General features: G+C 39.2%; 1 protein-coding gene across 3 annotated transcripts in view; it reads left to right on the plus strand.

The window, feature by feature from the left end:
* Positions 1-22,005, plus strand: part of LOC128640832 (BPI fold-containing family C protein-like) — a 199,319-nt gene that overhangs the window by 171,601 nt on the left and 5,713 nt on the right. For 2 of the 3 annotated variants that reach the window (XM_053693258.1, XM_053693266.1), the window contains one exon: positions 2,202-2,278. The exons of the other annotated variant lie outside the window; for it this stretch is intronic. In XM_053693258.1, the coding sequence (XP_053549233.1) occupies positions 2,202-2,278 (77 nt within the window). The remainder of the gene's footprint in view (positions 1-2,201; positions 2,279-22,005) is intronic. 3 annotated transcript variants of the gene reach the window in all.

Genomic DNA, 22,005 nt, shown 5'->3' on the forward strand with positions numbered 1-22,005 from the left:
TTATATAGGATATTTCATAGTTTTATTTCATATATAATTTAAAATTTTGTATTAAACCAGGCATAATTGTGTGTATTAACATGTAAACAGATAATTATTATATAAGGGCCATTATAGTCAAAGATTTACATGTTCTAATCCATTAGAGCATGTCATTTTAAGATTATCAACCCTGCGCTACTGTGTATTTAACCCCCGCAAAGGGTCCCTAGCGGAAAACTCAAATGATCCAATTAGCAGAGTTATTCGCATGTGAGTCCTGAGTGGTATTTCCACTGTGTACTTAAAGGGATTAAAGGGATAGTCTACTCCAAAATTATTGTTTAAAAAGATAGATAATCCCTTTATAACCCATTCCCCAGTTTTGCATAACCAACACAGTTATATTAATATACGTTTTACCTATTCGATTACCTTGCATCTAAGCATCTTCTGACATCCCCTGATCACATTACTTTTTATTTATTATCTGTTGACTTGCATTTTAGCCAATTAGTGCTGACTCCTAGGTAACTCTATGCGAGTGAGCACAATGTTATCTATATGGCACACATAAACTAGCACTGTTAAGCTGTAAAAAACCCTGTCAAATGCATAATAAGAGATACGAGGTGGCCTTCGAGGGCTTAGAAATTAATTAGCTCTTAACAAAAATACAAAGAGAACAAAGCCAATTTAATGATAAAAGTAAGCTGTAAAGTTGTTTAAAATTGCATGTACTATCTGAATCATGAAATATTAATTTTTACTAGACTGTCCCTTTAAACACACAGTAGTCTAGGGTCAATAGTCTTAACATTACATGCTCTAATGGACTAGAGGCACATGTCATTTTTTGACTATAATGGCCCATCAAACATAGAAAATGCATTCAAACACCCTAAAGATGTTGTCTAAAAGAGGGGGGAGAATCAAGAGATTATAGCTACTGAATTTGCTAAATCCATAAATTATATGGAAATTCATACAAAAATTGCTTTCCAGAATGCCTCTAATTAATTTTTCAATCTAAAGTATTGGTGGGGAAAAAATAAGAAATCAGAATGAAAACTGGGATTTCTTAGATGTATTATTCACTCATTTCTTTTAATGGATTGGAACAGGTCCAGTGACTAGTCAAGTGAAGTGTCTGTCCACATATGTCTCTGGGCCTGATGATCAAAAACTTCCATGAAGAGAGATCACACAAAATCTTTGTGGGGAGCATTTTACTTAAATATCTCTCACATCCAGAACTAGAAAACTAGCTCTCAAGCTGAAAATGTCCCTTTTTAAAATAATTTGAGGGACCTCACATTACTGACAAGAAGTCTGAGATCATCTCGCTTTAGCTTATCGGGCCCTTGGTTTCTAATAGTTTCACTTTCTTTCATTTTCAGACAGAATTTTCTTTTTTTAAATGTTACTGTCACTCAATCAAGATCTGTTTCTTCATTTGTTGTGTTATATTCAAAATGATGAGCCCATTCTTCGATATTAGAGGAGTTTCATTTAATATAGTATGGAGCTCTCTAACAAAAATGTATAAAATGTCTACAATCAAAAATAAGTTAAAGGGACATTAAATACTAAATACATTATTGCTTGAATGATGTATTTAGAACAAAGATTAGCCTGAGAATAATTTGTACATGCATTTTTAAAAATTATATTAGTTGTTTAAATATTGAAAAAATAAGGGCAAAATGAATGACCATAAAGCAGTGTGCAACTCCACATTGTAACCTATGTTATCTTTATCTGCTGAGGTGAAATAGGAATAGTTATAAATGGCTTACTAGAGTGTGCAAAGTAAATAAAGTATATTGCAAAGTTGTTTTACTACATGTAATTAAATAATCTATATTAATATCTTGCATTGTTTAATGTCCCTTTAAATTAGAGACATCCAAATTAGAGAAGATATTAATAATGTAGCCCGATTTCATCTTTGTGAATATAGTCCTATATGTAAGTCTTTCTGTCTCGCTCTCTGTCTCTCTATATGTCTTGTTTTTATTCTCTGCTTGACAATATGTTTTTTTTTCTGTGTTTCTGGGGTTGGCTTAGATTTACAAAGTTGTAGAGATAACTATAATGAAATAAAAAAAACTGTATGATATATTGTGTTGTTTATTTACAAACATGTGCAAAGTCCTATCACCCTTTATGCCTATTTACTGAATTTGAAAGCGTTTTTCTTTTTTGATTGACATTTTTAGAAGGTCTGAGCAAAGGAATTCCAATGCCATCTCTTGCTAATATAACTTTACAGGAATCCACAATTGCAGTCATTCAGGTAAGTCACTTAAATTCCCTCATTACATCTATAATACATATCCTAGTAAAGCATTTTATTTTAATGGCAGACAAAATGCTTGTTAAACTGATGAGCTGACATGAATCACCTTGAATGGGAGCTGTTTAAGGAGATCCGTCATCATTAGTGTATTTAAAAAAACTCAATAAAAATATTACAGGCTAGATCTTTTGCAAGTCACTATAATGAAGCCACCAGGAAAAAAATCTAGTAACAACAGATTTTGATAGTAGTTCCAATTTATCATTTTGATCTAACCCAATATACTATTGTTTGGTGGAAGCTCACAATCAGGTAGATTACGAGTTTTGCGTTACGGCTTTTAACGCTGAAAAAATGGCAATTCCAGCGTAATGGCCAGTAACGCATATTACGAGTCGAGTCGGTATTGCTATACCGCAAGCATTTTAGCCTGTAACACAACGTCCAAAAAATGACGTTTTTGCATGGGATTTACATAGTGCCTGTATTACAGGTTGTGCATTGAGGCTAAAATGCCTGCATTACAACCTATACCGACACGATCCATAACGCCATCTGAGAGCAGTTTCACAAAATTCATAACTAAACTGTTACAAAGTACACTAACACTAACATAAACTACCTATTAACCCCTAAACCGCCGCCCTCCCGCATCACAAACACTATTTAAAACTTATTAACCCCTAACCTGCCACGCACCCACATTGCGACTATTAAATAAACCTAATGACCCCTAATCCACCGACCCGATATCGCCGACGCTATAATAAAGCTATTAACCTCTAATCCGCCACTCCGCGACATCGCAGCCAGTATAATAAACTTATTAACCCCTAAGCCTCTGGCCTCCCTCATCGCCGCCACTAAATAAACCTATTAACCCCTAAACCTCTGGCCTCCCACATCGCCGCCACTAAATAAACCTATTAACCCCTAAATCGCCAGCCCCCCACATCGCAAAACACTATATTAAACTATTAACCCCTAAACCTATCACCTCCTAACGTTAAATTACAATATAACTATCTTAAAATAAATAAAAACTTACCTGTGAAATAAAAATAAACCTAACATTAAACTATAAATTAACCTAACATTGCTATTATAATAAAATAAAAAATACTACCAATTTAAAAATCTAAATTACAAATTAAAAATCAAATCCTATGAAAAATCTAAAAAATCTAAGTTTACCAAAAATAATAAACACTAAAATCATGAAAAATAAAAAACGCTAAGATTACAAAAAATAAACGAAATTATCAAAAATAAAAACAATTGTACCTAATCTAATAGCCCTAAAAAAATAAAAAAAATTCCCTCAAAATAAAAACACCCCTTTGCCTACAATAAACTACCAATAGCACTTAAAAGGGCCTTTTGTAGGGCATTGCCCTAAGTTAAAGAGCTCTTTACCTGTAAAAAAAATACAAAGTTTCCTAACAGTAAAACCCACCACCCAACCAGCCTCCCAAAATAAAATAAAAATAACTCTAAAAAAGACCTAAGCTACCCATTGCCCCTAAATGGGCATTTGTATGGGCATTGCCCTTAAAAGGGCATTCAACTCTTTTAAAAAAGCCCAAAGCCCTAAATCTAAAAAAAAAAAACCCACCCCAAAAAAATGAAAAAAAAAACCCCCAGAAGCTCTCAACCTATTGGCTGATTTGAATATGAAGAATCAAATCAACCAATAGGAATGCAAAGTATGCCATTTTGAATCGGCTACCTTGCATTCAACTTCAGTGTACGGCGGTGACCGTATGAAGAGGACGCTCCGCGCAGGATGTCTTCAGCTTCCAGGATGGTTCCCCGCTGCCGGGATGAAGATAGAAGATATTGCCACCTGGATGAAGGCTTCTTGCCACCTGGATGGAGATGGATGTCCGGACTTCAGGAACCGTGAGCAGATATTCTGGGGTTAGTGTTAGGGGTTTTTTTTCAGTTTTTTGGTTGTTTTTTTTTAGATTAGGACTTTAGGCTTTTTTTAAAGTGCTGAATGTACTTTTAAGGGCAATGAAAGAGAGCTGAATGCCCTTTTAATGGCAGTGCCCATACAAATGCCCCTTTAGGGGCAATGGGTAGCTTATTTTTTTTTTAGAGTTATTTTTTATTTTATTTTGGGGGGTTGGTTGGCTTGTGGGTTTTACTGTTGGAGGGGAATTATTATTTTTTACAGGTAAAATAACTGTTTAACTTAGAGCAATGAGGGGGACTTTTTTATTTTTTTATAGGGCTATTAGATTAGGTGTAATTGTTTTTATTTTTGATAATTTTGTTTATTTTTTGTAAGCTTAGTGTTTTTTATTTTTCGTAATTTAGTGTTTAATATTTTTTGTAATTTTAGATTTTTTTTATTTTTTTCGTAGTGTTAGGTTTTTTTTAAAATTTGTAATTTAGATTTTTTAATTGGTAGTTTTTTTTTAATTTGATTAATAATCACCTAGATTACAAATTTTGCGTTCGGGTTTTAATGCAGAAAAAATGGCTATTTTAGCGTAAAAACCGGAACGCAGCCATTATGAGTCTTGTCGGTATAGCTGTACCGCAAGTATTTTAGCCTGTAACGCAACGTCAATATTGCAGTGAGGCTAAAATGCTTGCATTACAGCCTATACCGACACAATCTGTAGACCAGTAGTTATGAGTTTTGCGCCACAAAACTGTTACACAAAACTCATAACTTAACTGTTACAAAGTACACTAACACCCATAAACTACCTATTAACCCCTAAACGAGGACCTCCTGTATCGCAAACACTATATTAAAATTATTAACCCCTAATCTGCCACTTCTGACATCGCCACCACTTATAAAAAATGTTAACCCCTATTCCGCCGCTCCTTGACATCGCCGCCACTATAATAAAGTTATTAACCCCTATTACCCCGCACCCCAACATCGCCCACACTATTATAAAGATATTAACCCCTATTAAGCCGCTCCCCGACATTGTCGCCACTAAATAAAGTTATTAACCCATAAACCTCTGGCCTCCCACATCACCGCCACTAAATAAACCTATTAACCCCTAAACCACCAGCCCCCCACATCGCAAAAAACTAAATTAAACTATTAACCCCTAAACCTAACATTTCCCTAACTTTAAATTAAAAATACAAGATCCCTATTTTAAAATAAATAAAAACTTACCTGGGAAATTAAAAAAACCTAAGTTTAATAAAACTAACATTACTATTATACTAAAATTAAAATAACTATCAATTAAATAAATTAAATTGTACAATAAAAAACCTAACACTACTAAAAAAAAAAAAATCTACAATTTACAAAAAATAGAAAATACTAAATTACCAAAAAAAACAAAACACTAAAGTACAACAAAATAACAAACTAAATTATCCAAAATAAAAACAAATTAATCTAATAGCCCTATAAAATATAAAAGCCCCCCAAAATAAAAAAAACCTAGCTTACAATAAACTACCAATAGCCATTAAAAGGGCTTTTTGTAGGGCATTGCCCTAAAGAAATCAGCTCTTTTACCTGAAAAAAACAAAGACCCCCCCAACAGTAAAACCCACCAACTCTAACAAAAACCTAAGCTACCCATTGCCCTGAAAAGGGAATTTGTATGGGCATTGCCCTTAAAAGGGCATTCAGCTCTTTTTCGTGCCCTGAAAAGGGCATTTAGCTCTTTTAAGATAGCCCAAACCCTAATCTAAAAAATAAACCCACCCAAAAAAAGTTTTAAAAAAAACTAACACTAACCCCCGACAATTCACTTACAGTTTCTGAAGTCCTGACATCCAGGCAGCGAGAAGTCTTCATCCAGGCTGCGAGGTCTTCATCCATCCAGGCAGTGTCTTCTATCTTCATCCAGGCAAAATCTTCTATCTTCATCCCGGCGGCGCGGAGCAGGTCCATCCTGATGACATCCGGCACAGAACTTCCTCTTCATCATACGGTCGCCGTCGTACAATGAATCTTCAATGCAAGGGAGCCTTTTCAAAATGGCATCCCTTGCATTCCTATTGGCTGATTTGATTTTTTAAATTCAAATCAGCCAATAGGGTAAGAGATACTGAAATCCTATTGGCTGTTAAAATCAGCCAAAAGAATGAGAGCTACTGAAATTCTATTGGCTGATTTGAATTTCAAAAATCAAATCAGCCAATAGGAATGCAAGGGACGCCATTTTGAAAAGACTTTTGTGACGTAACATACGATCTGCGGGCTCAATCCAATGCAGATTGACGCTTACGTCATTACAGATGTTCCCAATACACATATTGCTCTATTTGACACCTTTTCCCAGTTATCAAATTTCTAACAGGTACGCTTGCATCTTTTCCGACCCAGCGTACCTGATTTTCAATCCACCACCCTGGAGGCCGCGGATGCCATAGGAATTAATTGGAGTCTGAAAGCACGGAAAGATTATGTTCAATGCTGCCAGATATCCCATTGATTTCTATGGTTGAAAACAAGTTACGTTTACACCTAACACCCTAACATAAGTCCTGAGTCTAAACACCCCTAATCTGCCGCCCCCGACATAGCCGCCACCTAAATAAAATGTATTAACCCCTATCCTGCCGCTCCGACCCGCCGTAACTTAAAAAAATTTATTAACCCCTATCCCGCCGCTCCCCGACCCCCGCCGCAACCTAAATAAATGTATTAACCCATATTCCACCATTCTCCGACCCTGCCACAACCTAAATAAAAGTATTAACACCTAAACCTCTGGCCTCCCACATCACTACCACTAACTAAACCTATTAACCCCTAAACTGTCAGCCCACCACATCGCCATAAAATAAATTAAGCTATTAACCCCTAAACCTAACAACCCGCTAACTTTAAATTAAAATTACAACATCCCTATCTTAATATAAATTAAAACTTACCTGTAGAATTAAATTAAACTAATTTTAAACTATTAATTAACCTACCCTATTACAATGCAATTAAATTAAACTCTTAATTAAATAAACTAAATTACATATTATAAAAACCTAACCCTACTAAAATGATTTAAATCTACTATTAAACCTTATTACAAATTACTAAATTATAAAAAAAATAAATGCTAAGTTACAAAAAATAAAAAACACTAAATTACAAAAAAAAAAAACACATTATCAAAAATAAAAAAGAATTACACCTAATATAATAGCCCTATCAAAATAAAAAAGCCTCCCCCAAATAAAAAAAACCCCAGCCTACAATAAGCTACCAATTGCCCCGTACTTGGTGCGCATATTTTTGCCAGCTTTTTTTTCAGAAATATGGAGAGTGTATTGAGATACGCGGCCGCAATGTTAGGCAATGTTAGGCGAGCGTATTGGTGCCGGCGAATGCAGCATAGTTGAGACTTTGATAAGTATCCCCCTTGGGGTTTATGTTAGGGTGTTGGGTTTAAACGTAACTTTTTTTTCCCTATAGATATCAATGGGTTTGCGTTACGGAGCTTTTCATTCTGCATTTTAGGTTTTTTTCTAACAATCTCTTCCCATTGATGTCTATGGGGGAAAGCGTGCACAAGCACGTCAAAGCAGCCCTTGGATTTTGTGCGGTATGGAGCTTAACACCACCATATCGCACGCACAAGGAGGCTTTTTAGTAACTCATTATGGCAGCACTATGGAGAGTGAAATAATGCAACTTTGTTGGCGTTAGTTTCGCACCCTGTTTAGCGCAAAACTCATTATCTACCCAAATATGCAGTAATAATAAACCCATTTTCTGTAATGGCCAGCTGAGATTTTTATTCTCTTTGGTCTTTCTTTTTCTGTTGTCTTCATTGTCATTCCATGTCTTGTTCTTGTAATAGCAATATTCACCTACTATTTATATATTTAAACAAAACAGAGACATTTATAGTTGCTAAATCCGATTATCCAATAAGGACTGCAGGCAAGAGGGCACAATGTAAACAAATAGGCCTGTGCATAATTTAGATTGGTTAATAAACAGAAATACTTACAAAAAATATAGATTGATAGATAGACAATAGATAGATAGATTTATATAAAAGGGGGAAAACTGAGGCCCAGGCCTTTGTCAAGAAACCAAACTAGTGGTGCTTTGAATGGATAAGGCTACAGATAGACATCAATAAAATCAAAATGATGGTACAACACTTTAAAGGGATAGTTAGATATTTATTTGAATTAGGTATTATGTTGTTTAAAACATTGGGTCTATGTCATACTGAGTCATTACATTGGGTGTTGTGTAAAAAAGTGTTAATGTGGTGTGAGCATAGCAGACCTCCCAACATTTCCGAAAGCAACAAAGTAAAGTGGCAGGTATTAAAGGGACATTAAACCCAATTCAGATAGAGAATACAATTTTTAAAAAGTTTCCAATTTACTTCTATTATCAAATTAAGTTCATTCTCATGTTTTTTTTTGTTGAAGAGATACGACAGGAAATAGTGATGCCATCTAGTGCTACTGCTAATGTATAACATTGTTGCAAAACTGCTGCTATATAGTGCTGCAGACTCTTGAGCTTACATTTCTGCTTTTCAACAACGGATAACAAGAAAACTAAGAACATTTGACAATAGAAGTCAATTAGAAAGTTGTTTAAAATTGTATGTTCTATCTAAATCATAAAAGAAAAAATGTGGGGTTTATATCCCTTTAAGTGTGTTATAATCAGGGAAGAAAGTGTAATGGGCAGGGCTAGTAAGAGTCATAGGGGTAGATTTAATAAGCAGCGGATGCTGCTATTTACCCCGGTAGTCTCTGGTTTACTGGTCATAAGACTTCTGCTTCTTAACTTCTCGCCACCTTTTAGATGGCAGACTGCAATCATTCCGATCAGATACGATCGGGATGATTGACACCCCCTGATACCGGCCAATAGGCCGTGAATATGCAGGGGGAGGCATTGCACAAGCATTTCTTGTAAAATGCTTGTACAATGTTAAATGCCGACTACATATGCTGTCAGTATTTAGCGATGCAGGGCGGATATGATTTGCTATAATGAATCATGTCCGTCTGGGATTCAATAAATTGACCCCATGGTGTGTTAAGGGTGGAGCCGAGGCAGTCTTTGGAACTGGGACATTTGCCCTGACTGGTGAAGACATAACAACACTTAACAATCCAAGCTTATCTCTGATAGTTGGGAGGTAAGGAATAGAACACCCCCCAAAATAAAATTCATAACCTGCCCTGAACTCTCCACCTCACATTCAACTAAATTACAAATTTTGTGGTACGACTATACTGCTGAAAAATTTGCCTCTGTGCACGAAATGGCAGGTCACCCGTATTACAAGTTGAGGTGGTACGGCTATACCGCTAGCGTTTTAGCCTGTACCGCAACTCTCCATTCCACACTCAAAATATGGCTTTTAAATGTGGAATTTTCAGGTCACCCATATTACAAGTTGTTCTGTCAGGCTATTATGATAGCGTTATAGCTTATACCTCCATGATCCATTCAGCGATCAAAGTCATGTAGTTTTGGATTTTGGGAAACAAAAATGTTTCACAAAACTCATAACAAAAGTGTTACAATGTACACTAACACCCATAAACTACACTATTAACGCCTAAACTGCCATCCCCCCACATTGCAAATACTATATTAAACCTATTAACCCCTAATCCGCCGCTCACCCACATTGAGACTACCTTAATTAATGTATTAACCACTAATTTGCCAACCTCCCGCATCTTCAACACTAAATAAACCTATTGACCCCTAAACCACAGACCCCACACAGTGCAACTACTATAATAAACCTATTAACCCCTAAACTGCCAACCCCCAACATCGCAAGTTCTAAAATAAACCTATTAACCCCTAAACCGCCGACCCCCCACATCGCAACTACTAAATTAAACCTATTAACCCCTAAACTGCAGGCACCCCACATCGCCACACACTAAATTAAACTACTAAACCCTAAACCTAACACTCGCTAACTTTAAATTAAAGTTACACTATAACTACCTTAAAATAAATAAAAACAAACCTAAGATTAAACTATAAATAAACATAACATAACTATTTTTAAAAACTAAAATAAAGTAAAAATAAAAAAAACTCAATTACAAAATTAAAAAATCCTAACACTACAAAAAAAACCCAAAAGAAATAACATTACAAAAAAAACCCTCTAAAATTATGAACATTAAAAAAAAAAATCTAAGATTACAAAAAATAATAAACAAAATTATACAAAATAATAAAAATGAAAGCTAATCTAATACCCCTATAAAAACAAAAAAGCCACCCTAAAAAAAAAAAAAAACCCTAATGTAACAATAAACTACCAATAGCCCTTAAAAGGCCCATTTGTAGGGAATTGCCCTAAGATAAACAGCTCTTTTACATAAAAAATTACAAAGTACCCCCTAACAGTAAACCCCCCCCACACCCAACCAACCCCCCAAAATAAAATACAATTTTAGTTTTTTTAAATAGTTATGTTTATCTATAGTTTAATCTTAGGTTTTTTTATTTAACAGGAAAGTTTTTATTTATTTTAAGGTAAGGTATTGCAACTTTAATTTAAAGATAGTGGGTGTTAGGTTTAAGGGTTAATAGTTTAATTTAGTGTGTCGCAATGTGTTTATTATAGTAGGTGCGATGTGGGTGGTCGGCAGTTTAAGGGTTAATAGGTTTATTATAGTAGTTATGATGTGGGCGGTCGGCAGTTTCAGGGTTAATAGGTTTATTATAGTAGTTATGATGTGGGGGGTCGGTGTCTAAGAAGTTAATAGGTTTATTATATTAGTTGTGTGGGGTCAGCAGTTTAGGGGTTAATAGGTTTATTTAGTGTAGGTGGTGGCAGTTTATGGGCTTATAGCTTTATTTAGAGCCGGCGATGTCGGGGGGCGGCGGATTAGGGGTATGTAGACTAAGGGTTTATGTTAGGGTGTTTTTACATAACCTTCTTGTCCCCATAGACATCAATGGGGATTGCATTATAGCGATCCCCATTCTACAACCGCAGGTGTTAGTTTTTTCTAACACTATTTCTCCATTGATGTCTAAGGGGGAAAATGTGCACAAGCACGTCAAGTCAGGTCTTGGCTTTTGTGCGGTATGGATCTTAACGCACCACAACGCACAGCACAATAAGTTTTATTTTTTGTAATGGCAGTGCTATAGAAAGTGATGTACCACAAAATTTTTAGCTTTATTTACGCACTGGGTTTAGCGCATAACTTGTAATCTTGCTGATTTAAAAAAAAAATGGAAAGTTTCCCCTGCAATGCAATTAACATTAATTCCAACTCTCCCTCAGACATTACCTTTAAAGGCTGAACTTTACTCCCACACTGCAGTTCAACACAAACAGGATCTGAGATGGTTTGGAATTAGGGGAGATGGTTATTAGGACAAATTGCATTTTTTTTTACGTAACTTTGATGATTACATTTCCTTATTATAGAGCCACTTTTTCTGGCACACCTCAAATTTGTTTAATAGGTCTCTGCCACCTGTTTCCAGCATAAAATATTTGCTCCCAGTCAGTTGCTTGTTCATCATATCCTAAAGGATACATTTCAGAACATTAGCCATAAGCTGTAAAGCATTATTTAAAATCCAAACTAATATCTAAATACATCAACTGCTCTCATGTTGAACTACATTAATCAGCCCATCATTCACCTAATTGATCAAATTTATTTTCTGTCTTCCAGCATGGAGCATAATATTATTATTCCACTCCTTCACATTCAAAACCCACCATAGAGAAGTTCCAGAATAAGTTGAGGGACTTCTTAAAGGGATAGTCTACTCAAAATTAAAATTCCATGATTCAGATAGATCATGCAATTTTTTTTTTTTTTGAGAATAGAATTTTGTTGAGGTAGTTAAATACATAAACAGAAATAAAAATCACAGTCACAGTTTACATATATCACAGTAACTAATCTCTTAGAATTTAGATATAAAGAAAATTATAAATAAAATCCATATAACTGTATAGACAACTAAAGCTTAGTAGCCTGGGCTTGGGTCATGACTATGTTATGAAGCCTCATTTTTTATATAAAATGTATAGAACTCACAGGTTTTGAACAATTGATCTGGATAATTGTATATATGGCCAATAAAAAAAAAAGGGGGGAAGTGTAAAATATTAAGAGACCATTTGGCCTGCACTATGTGCAGACTTATATAACATTATTTTCTAGGTTTACTACCCTTTTAAGATATTTAAAACTCAGAAATAATAAAGGGGGGCTAGAAATAATAATGGGGGACAAGAAATTTGTGTGGTTTTTACGACTATAAAAAGTCAGTGTAATTGCGGATTTCCGTAAAGTTAAGACGGATTATAAATGAGCTCTATCAGGATATCATGGGGCATATGTATCAAACTCCGTATGGAGCTTGATGCCCCGTGTTTCTGACGAGTCTTCAGACTCTCCAGAAACAGGAGTTATGAAGCAGCGGTCACAAAGACCGCTGCTTCATAACCTGTCCGTCTGCTCTGAGCAGGCGGACAGACTTCGCCGGAAATCAACCCGATCGAGTATGATCGGGTTGATTGACACCCCCCTGCTGGCAGCCGATTGGCTGCGAGCCTGCAGGGGACGGCGTTGCACCAGCAGCTCTTGTGAGCTGCTGGTGCAATGCTGAATACGGTGAGCATATTGCTCGCCGTATTCAGCGAGGTCTGGCGGACCTGATCCGCAGTGTCGAATCAGGTCCACCAGCCCTTGATAAATAGGGGCCCTTGTATTTACTAGTGCAATAGTATATGCTAAGAAGTTCACTAGTTCTATGGGCTAGTGGAGGAGAGACGAGATACTATGTATGTCGCATAAGTAGCGTGAGGGAACTAAACACAGATAAAATGCCGTTAAATCTTATAGTGTTAAAACAAACCTTAGTCTACTTGATTGTCTATAATACCACCTCAAAAACTTCCAAATGTGTCTTCATTACAAATTAAACAATCGTGTAGTGTACAGATATTTCAGCTTAAAAGTATGAATGTTTTTGAGTATGTAGCCCCATCTCTTTTGCGTTCTCTCTCCACCTCTCTTTTGAGCTCTCTCTCTCCCCCATCTCTTTTGCGCTCTCTCTCTCTCCCCCTCTCTTTTGAGCTCTCTCTCTCCCCCTCTCTTTTGATCTCTTTCTCTCTCTCTCCCCCCTCCCCTCTTCTCTCTCGCTCTCCCCAGTGGCGTCACTAGGGGGGGGGGGGGGCGGGCCGCACCCGGGTGACACCCTCCAGGGGGTGACACCAAAAAAAAAAAAATTTTTTTTTTTTTTTTTTTTTAATTTTATTGAAATTCAAAGAAATACAATGTTGAGATGCATAGATTATTTTATTAGAGGCTGGCATTTGTGAACATTAGTGGGACTGGGGAAGTTGTAGACACACAATTTTTTTGCCCCTTGAGCCAGTGCTGCAATTTCAACAAATAGTTTTCCCTGCTGCTTTTGCTTGTTTGTACTTTGCTCTTCCCCTGCCCAATTTCACTATGAATGTTGTGGGTGTGCCGTGGGGCTTGCAAAGTTGCGCTGCTAGCCTAAACCTGCCTGCCTATCTGTGCTCACTGCTCAGTGACATGCGGCCCAGGGCTGTGCACTGACAGACTTGGAACAGAGTCAGAGAGCAGAATTTTCATAGTTTGCACGCCTAAACCTTTTCTTCAGTGATTTATTTTAGAGTGCTCTGTTTATCTTTCATTTGATGTTCTGCTGAGCCAGGGAGCAGCTCTAGGCATGAGCTTCCTAATTAATGCAGTGCAGTTTACATATTTTGTATGTGTGTGTCTGAGTTTTTGTGTGTCTCAGTGTTTTTGTGTGTGTGTTTTTGTGTGTGTGTGTCTGAGTGTGTTTCCGAGTGTTTGTGTGTGCATCTGAGTATGTTTTTAAGTGTGTCTGAGTGTTTGTATGTGTGTTTGCCTGTGTTTTTGTGTGTGTCTGCTTTCTGGGGGGGGGGGGGTGACACCATGACTTACCGCACCGGGTGACACCAACCCTAGTGACGCCACTGGCTCTCCCCTCCTGTCTCTCCCCCTCTTTTCTCTCCCCTCTCTCTCTCTCTCTCCCCCCCTATTTGTTGTGCTCTCTCTCACCCTCTTTTGCTCTCTCTCTCCCCCTCTCTTTTGCGCTCTCTCTCTCTCCCCCCTCTCTTTTGCGCTCTCTCCCCCTTTCTTTTTTGTGCTCTCTCTCTCCCCCCTCTTTTGCTTTCTCTCCCCCTCTCTTTTGTGCTCTCTCTCTCCCCCCTCTTTTGCTCTCTCTCTCCCCCTCTCATTTGCGCTTTCTCTCTCCCCCTCTCTTTTGCTCTCTCTCTCTCCCCCTCTCTTTTGCGCTCTCTCCCCCCTCTCTTTTGCTCTCTCTCTCTCCCCCATCTCTATTGTGCTCTCTCTCCCCCTCTCTTTTGAGCTCTCTCTCTCCCCCCTATTTTGCTCTCTCTCCCCCTCTCTTTTGTGCTCTCTCCCCCCTCTTTTGCTCTCTCTCTCTTTCCCCCTCTCTTTTGCACTCTCTCTCTCCCCCCTCTCTTTTGCGCTCTCTCTCCCCCTCTCTTTGCGCACTCTCTCTCTCCTCTCTCTTTTGCGTTCCCTCCTCCATCTCTTCACGCTCTCTCTCCCTTTTGCGCTCTCGCTTCCTTCCTCTCTTTTGCGATCTCTCTCTATCCCCCTCTCTTTTGAGCTCTCGCTCTCCCCATCTCTTTTGCACTCTCTCCTCCTCTATTTTGAGCTCTCTCCCACCTCTCCCTCTCCCCCTCTCTCTCTCTCCCTCTCTTTCTCTCCCCTCTCTCTCTCTCTCTCTCTCTCTCCCCCCTCTCTTTTGTGCTCTCTCTCTCTCAATCTCTTTTGCTCTCTCCCCCTCTCTTTTGCGCTCTCTCCCCCCTTTCTTTTGCGCTCTATCCCCCCCTCTTTTTTGTGCTCTCTCTCTCTCCCCTCTTTTGTTCTCTCTCCCCCTCTCTTTTGTTCTCTCTCTCTCCCCCCTCTTTTGCTCTCTCTCTCCCCCTCTCTTTTGCACTCTCTCTCTCCCCCCCTCTCTTTTGCGCTCTCTCTCCCCCTCTCTTTTGCGCTCTCTCCCCCTCTCTTTTGCGCTCTCTCCCCCTCTCTTTGCGCTCTCTCCCCCTCTCTTTTGCTCTCTCTCTCCCCCATCTCTTTTCCGCTCTCTCTCCCCCTCTCTTTTGAGCTCTCTCTCTCTCCCCCCTCTTTTGCTCTCTCTCCCCCCTCTCTTTTGTGCTCTCTCTCTCCCCCTCTTTTGCTCTCTCTCTCTCCCCCTCTCTTTTGCACTCTCTCTCTCCCCCCTCTCTTTTGCGTTCTGTCTCTCTCTCCCTCTCTTTTCGCTCCCTCCCCCCTCTCTTCACGCTCTCTCTCTCTTTTGCGATCTCTCTATATCCCCCTCTCTTTTGAGCTCTCTCTCTCCCCATCTCTTTTGCGCTCTCTCTCCCCCTCTATTTTGCGCTCTCTCTCTCCCACCTCTCTCTCCCCCTATCCTCTCTCTCTCCCCTCCTCTCTCTCTCTCTCTCTCTCTCTCTCCCCCTCTCTCTCCCCCCCCTCTCCTCTCTCTATCCCCCCTCTCCTCTCTCTCTCTCTCTCTCTCTATCTCTCTCTCCCCCCTCTCCTCTCTCTCCCCCCCTCTCCTCTCTCTCTCCACCCCTCTCCTCTCTCTCTCCACCCCTCTCCTCTCTCTCCCCCCTCTCCTCTCTCTCCCCCCTCTCCTCTCTCTCCCCCCTCCTCTCTCTCTCTCCCCCCCTCTCCTCTCTCTCTCCCCCCTCTCCTCTCTCCCCCCTCTCCTCTCTCCCCTCCTCTCTCTCCCCTCCTCTCTCTCTATCTCTCCCCCTCTCTATCTCCCAACCACGCCCCTTCATGCTCGGCCACGCCCCCTTCACGGCCATTCCGCCAGCCATGCCCCCTTCATTTGGCCATGCCCCTGCCCACGCCCGACCATGCCCACTTCTGCCGCAGGCGGCAGATCAGCTAGGGACTAGAGCAGGACTCAAAGGCCAGGTGTGTTTGTCCTCGTGCTGTCTCTACTGCGCATGACAGCTTCGGACAAACACACTTGGCCTTTTATATAATAGGATATATGCCATCCACTTCAATGGTCTTCATTTTATAAATACACCAAAGTTCTCTGTTAAGGTCATTGATATCTCATATCCTCTACTGAGAGGTGGTAATATGATTAAGGCCCTATTGAAAAAACAAACTGTACTGGACTTATAAACTGAAAACAAAAACACCATTAAGGGTAAATAAGCACCAAGATTACGAGTTTTGCGTTAACAGGGGTGCTGTGCTAACGAGCAGTTTATGCTCACTGCTCACTTACTGACAACGCTGATATTATAGGTTTTTACAAACCCGGCGTTAGCCGCAAAATAGTGAGCGAAGAGCAAAATTTAGCTCCACATATCACCTCAATACCAGCGCTGCTTACGTTAGCGGTGAGCTGCTAAAACGTGCTCATGCACGATTTCCCCATAGGTATCAATGGGAGAGAGTCGGCTGAAAAAAAAACACCTGCAAAAAAGCAGCGTAAAGATCCTAACGCAGCCCCATTGATTCCTATGGGGAAATAAAAGTTATGTCTACACCTAACACCCTAACATGAACCCTGAGTCTAAACACCCCTAATATTACACTTATTAACCCCTAATCCGTTGCACCTGACATCGCCGACACCTGCATTATAATATTAACCCCTAATCTGCCGCTCCGGACACCACCGCCACCTACATTATACTTATTAACCCCTAATCTGCTGCCCCCAACATCGCTGACACCTACATTATATTTTTTAACCCCTAATCTGCCCCCTAATGTCAAAGCAACCTACCTACACTTATTAACCCCTAATCTGCCGCCCCCAACGTTGCCGCCACTATAATAAACATATTAACCCCTAAATCTAAGTCTAACCCTAACACCCACTAACTTAAATATAATTTAAATAAATCTAAATAAAATAACTACAATTAACTAAATTATTCCTATGTAAAACTAAATACTTACCTATAAAATAAACCCTAAGCTAGCTACAATATAACTAATAGTTACATTGTAGCTAGCTTAGGCTTTATTTTTATTTTACAGGCAACTTTGTATTTATTTTAACTAGGTAGAATAGTTATTAAATAGTTATTAACTATTTAATAGCTACCTAGTTAAAATAAAGACAAATATACCTGTAAAATAAAACCTAACCTATGTTACAATTACACCTAACACTACACTATAATTAAATTAATTCACTAATTAACTAAATACAATGAATTACAATTTAAATTTTTTTTCTAAAGTACGAAAAAAAACCCACTAAATTACAGAAAATAATAAAATAATTTTTTAAAACTAATTACACCTAATATAATCCCCCTAATAAAATAAAAAAGCCCCCCAAAATAATAAAAAGCCCTACCCTATACTAAATTACAAATAGCCCTTAAAAGGGCCTTTTGCAGGTCATTGCCCCAAAGTAATCAGCTCTTTTACCTGTAAAAAAAAGATTAAAACTCACCACCCACACACCCAACCCTACTCTAAAACCCACCCAATCCCCCCTTAATAAAACCTAACACTAACCCCTTGAAGATCACCCTACCTTGAGAAGTCTTCACCCAGCCAGGCCAAAGTCCTCAACGAATCCGGGCAAAGTGGTCCTCCAGACGGGCAGAAGTCTTCATGCAAGCCGGCCAGAAGAGGTCCTCCAGACGGGCAGAATTCTTCATTCAGGCGGCATCTTCTATCTTTATCCATCCAGCGCGGAGCGGGTCCATCTTCAAGATATCTGACACGGAGCATCCTCTTCCATCAATGTCCAACTGAAGAATGAAGGTTCCTTTAAATGGCGTCATCCAATATGGCGTCCTTTGAATTCCGATTGGCTGATATTATTCTATCAGCCAATCGGAATTAAGGTAGAAAAAATCCTATTGGCTAATGCGAGCTCAATCCTATTGGCTGATTGGATCAGCCAATAGGATTGAACTTCAATCCTATTAGCTGATTGCATCAGCCAATAGGATTTTTTCTACATTAATTCCGATTGGCTCTTCCATCAACGTCCAACTAAAGAATGAAGGTTCCTTTAAATGACGTCATCCAAGATGGCGTCCCTTGAATTTCGATTCTCTGATAGAATTCTATCAGCCAATCGGAATTAAGGTAGAAAAAATCCTATTGGCTGATGCAATCAGCCAATAGGATTGAAGTTCAATCCTATTGGCTGATCCAATCAGCCAATAGGATTGAGCTCGCATTCTATTAGCTGATTGGATCAGCCAATATAATGCAACCTCAATCCTATTGGCTGATTGCATCAGCCAATAGGATTTTTTCTACCTTAATTCCGATTGGCTGATAGAATTCTATCAGCCAATCGGAATTCAAGGGACGCCATATTGGATGACGTCATTTAAAGGAGCCTTCATTCTTCAGTTGGACTTCGATGGAAGAGGATGCCCCGCGTCGAATGTCTTGAAGATGGACCCGCTCCGCGCCAGATGGATGAAGATAGAAGATGCCATCTGGATGAAGACTTCTGCCCGTCTGGAGGACCTCTTCTGGCCAGCTTGGATGAAGACTTCTGCCTTTCTGGAGGACCACTTCGCCCGGATTCGTTGAGGACTTTGGCCCGGCTGGGTGAAGACTTCTCAAGGTAGGGTGATTTTCAAGGGGTTAGTGTTATGTTTTATTAAGGGGGGATTGGGTGGGTTTTAGAGTAGGGTTGGGTGTGTGGGTGGTGGGTTTTAATGTTGGGGGGTATTGTACTTTTTTTTACAGGTAAAAGAGCTGTTTTTTATTTGATTAGGGGGATTAGATTAGGTGTAATTAGTTTAAAAAAACTTGTAATTATTTTATTATTTTTTGTAATTTAGCTAATTGTAGATAATTTAGGTAATTAATGTAATAATAGTGTAGTGTTAGGTATAATTGTAACTTAGGTTAGGATTTATTTTACAGGTACATTTGTATTTATTTTAACTAGGTAGCTATTAAATAGTTAATAACTATTTAATAACTATTGTACCTAGTTAAAATAAATACAAAGTTGCCTGTAAAATAAAAATAAATCCTAAACTAGCTACAATGTAACTATTAGTTACATTGTAGCTATCTTAGGCCTAGATTTGGAGTTCGGCGGTAAAAGGGCTGTTAACGCTCCGCGGGTTTTTTTCTGGCCGCACCATAAATTTAACTCTGGTATCGAGAGTTCAAACAAATGCTGCGTTAGGCTCCAAAAAAGGAGCGTAGAGCATATTTACCGCAAATGCAACTCTCGATACCAGAGTTGCTTACGGACGCGGCCGGCATCAAAAACGTGCTCGTGCACGATTCTCCCATAGGAAACAATGGGGCAGTTTGAGCTGAAAAAAAACCTAACACCTGCAAAAAAGCAGCGTTCAGCTCTTAACGCAGCCCCATTGTTTCCTATGGGGAAACACTTCCTACGTCTGCACCTAACACTCTAACATGTACCCCGAGTCTAAACACCCCTAACCTTACACTTATTAACCCCTAATCTGCCGCCCCCGCTATCGCTGACCCCTGCATTACACTTTTAACCCCTAATCTGCCGCTCCGTAAACCGCCGCCACCTACGTTATCCCTATGTACCCCTAATCTGCTACCCCTAACATCGCCGACCCCTATGTTATATTTATTAACCCCTAATCTGCCCCCCACAACGTCGCCGACACCTGCCTACACTTATTAACCCCTAATCTGCCGAGCGGACCTGAGCGCTACTATAATAAAGTTATTAACCCCTAATCCGCCTCACTAACCCTATCATAAATAGTATTAACCCCTAATCTGCCCTCCCTAACATCGCCGACACCTACCTTCAATTATTAACCCCTAATCTGCCGACCGGAGCTCACCGCTATTCTAATAAATGTATTAACCCCTAAAGCTAAGTCTAACCCTAACACTAACACCCCCCTAAGTTAAATATAATTTTTATCTAACGAAATAAATTAACTCTTATTAAATAAATAATTCCTATTTAAAGCTAAATACTTACCTGTAAAATACATCCTAATATAGCTACAATATAAATTATAATTATATTATAGCTATTTTAGGATTAATATTTATTTTACAGGCAACTTTGTAATTATTTTAACCAGGTACAATAGCTATTAAATAGTTAAGAACTATTTAATAGTTACCTAGTTAAAATAATAACAAATTTACCTGTAAAATAAATCCTAACCTAAGATATAATTAAACCTAACACTACCCTATCAATAAAATAATTAAATAAACTACCTACAATTACCTACAATTAACCTAACACTACACTATCAATAAATTAATTAAACACAATTGCTACAAATAAATACAATTAAATAAACTATCTAAAGTACAAAAAATAAAAAAGAACTAAGTTACAGAAAATAATAAAATATTTACAAACATAAGAAAAATATTACAACAATTTTAAACTAATTACACCTACTCTAAGCCCCCTAATAAAATAACAAAGCCCCCCAAAATAAAAAATTCCCTACCCTATTCTAAAATACAAATATTACAAGCTCTTTTACCTTACCAGCCCTGAACAGGGCCCTTTGCGGGGCATGCCCCAAGAATTTCAGCTCTTTTGCCTGTAAAAAAAAACATACAATACCCCCCCCCCAACATTACAACCCACCACCCACATACCCCTAATCTAACCCAAACCCCCCTTAAATAAACCTAACACTACCCCTCTGATGATCTTCCTACCTTGTCTTCACCATGCCAGGTTCACCGATCCGTCCTGGCTCCAAGATCTTCATCCAACCCAAGCGGGGGCTAGACATCCACTGAAGAAGTCCAGAAGAGGGTCCAAAGTCTTCCTCCTATCCGGCAAGAAGAGGACATCCGGACCGGCAAACATCTTCTCCAAGCGGCATCTTCTATCTTCTTCCATCCGATGACGACCGGCTCCATCTTGAAGACCTCCAGCGCGGATCCATCCTCTTCTTCCGACGACTAGACGACGAATGACGGTTCCTTTAAGGGACGTCATCCAAGATGGCGTCCCTCGAATTCCGATTGGCTGATAGGATTCTATCAGCCAATCGGAATTAAGGTAGGAATTTTCTGATTGGCTGATGGAATCAGCCAATCAGAATATAGTTCAATCCGATTGGCTGATCCAATCAGCCAATCAGATTGAGCTCGCATTCTATTGGCTGTTCCGATCAGCCAATAGAATGCGAGCTCAATCTGATTGGCTGATTGGATCAGCCAATCGGATTGAACTATATTCTGATTGGCTGATTCCATCAGCCAATCAGAAAATTCATACCTTAATTCCGATTGTCTGATAGAATCCTATCAGCCAATCGGAATTCGAGGGACGCCATCTTGGATGACGTCCCTTAAAGGAACCGTCATTCGTCGTCTAGTCGTCGGAAGAAGAGGATGGATCCGCGCTGGAGGTCTTCAAGATGGAGCCGGTCGTCATCGGATGGAAGAAGATAGAAGATGCCGCTTGGAGAAGATGTTTGCCGGTCCGGATGTCCTCTTCTTGCCGGATAGGAGGAAGACTTTGGACCCTCTTCTGGACTTCTTCAGTGGATGTCTAGCCCCCGCTTGGGTTGGATGAAGATCTTGGAGCCAGGACGGATCGGTGAACCTGGCATGGTGAAGACAAGGTAGGAAGATCATCAGGGGGGTAGTGTTAGGTTTATTTAAGGGGGGTTTGGGTTAGATTAGGGGTATGTGGGTGGTGGGTTGTAATGTTGGGGGGGGGGTATTGTATGTTTTTTTTTACAGGCAAAAGAGCTGAAATTCTTGGGGCA

Source organism: Bombina bombina, chromosome 1 (assembly GCF_027579735.1).
Source record: "Bombina bombina isolate aBomBom1 chromosome 1, aBomBom1.pri, whole genome shotgun sequence".
In the NCBI taxonomy this organism is placed as follows: Eukaryota; Metazoa; Chordata; class Amphibia; order Anura; family Bombinatoridae; genus Bombina; species Bombina bombina.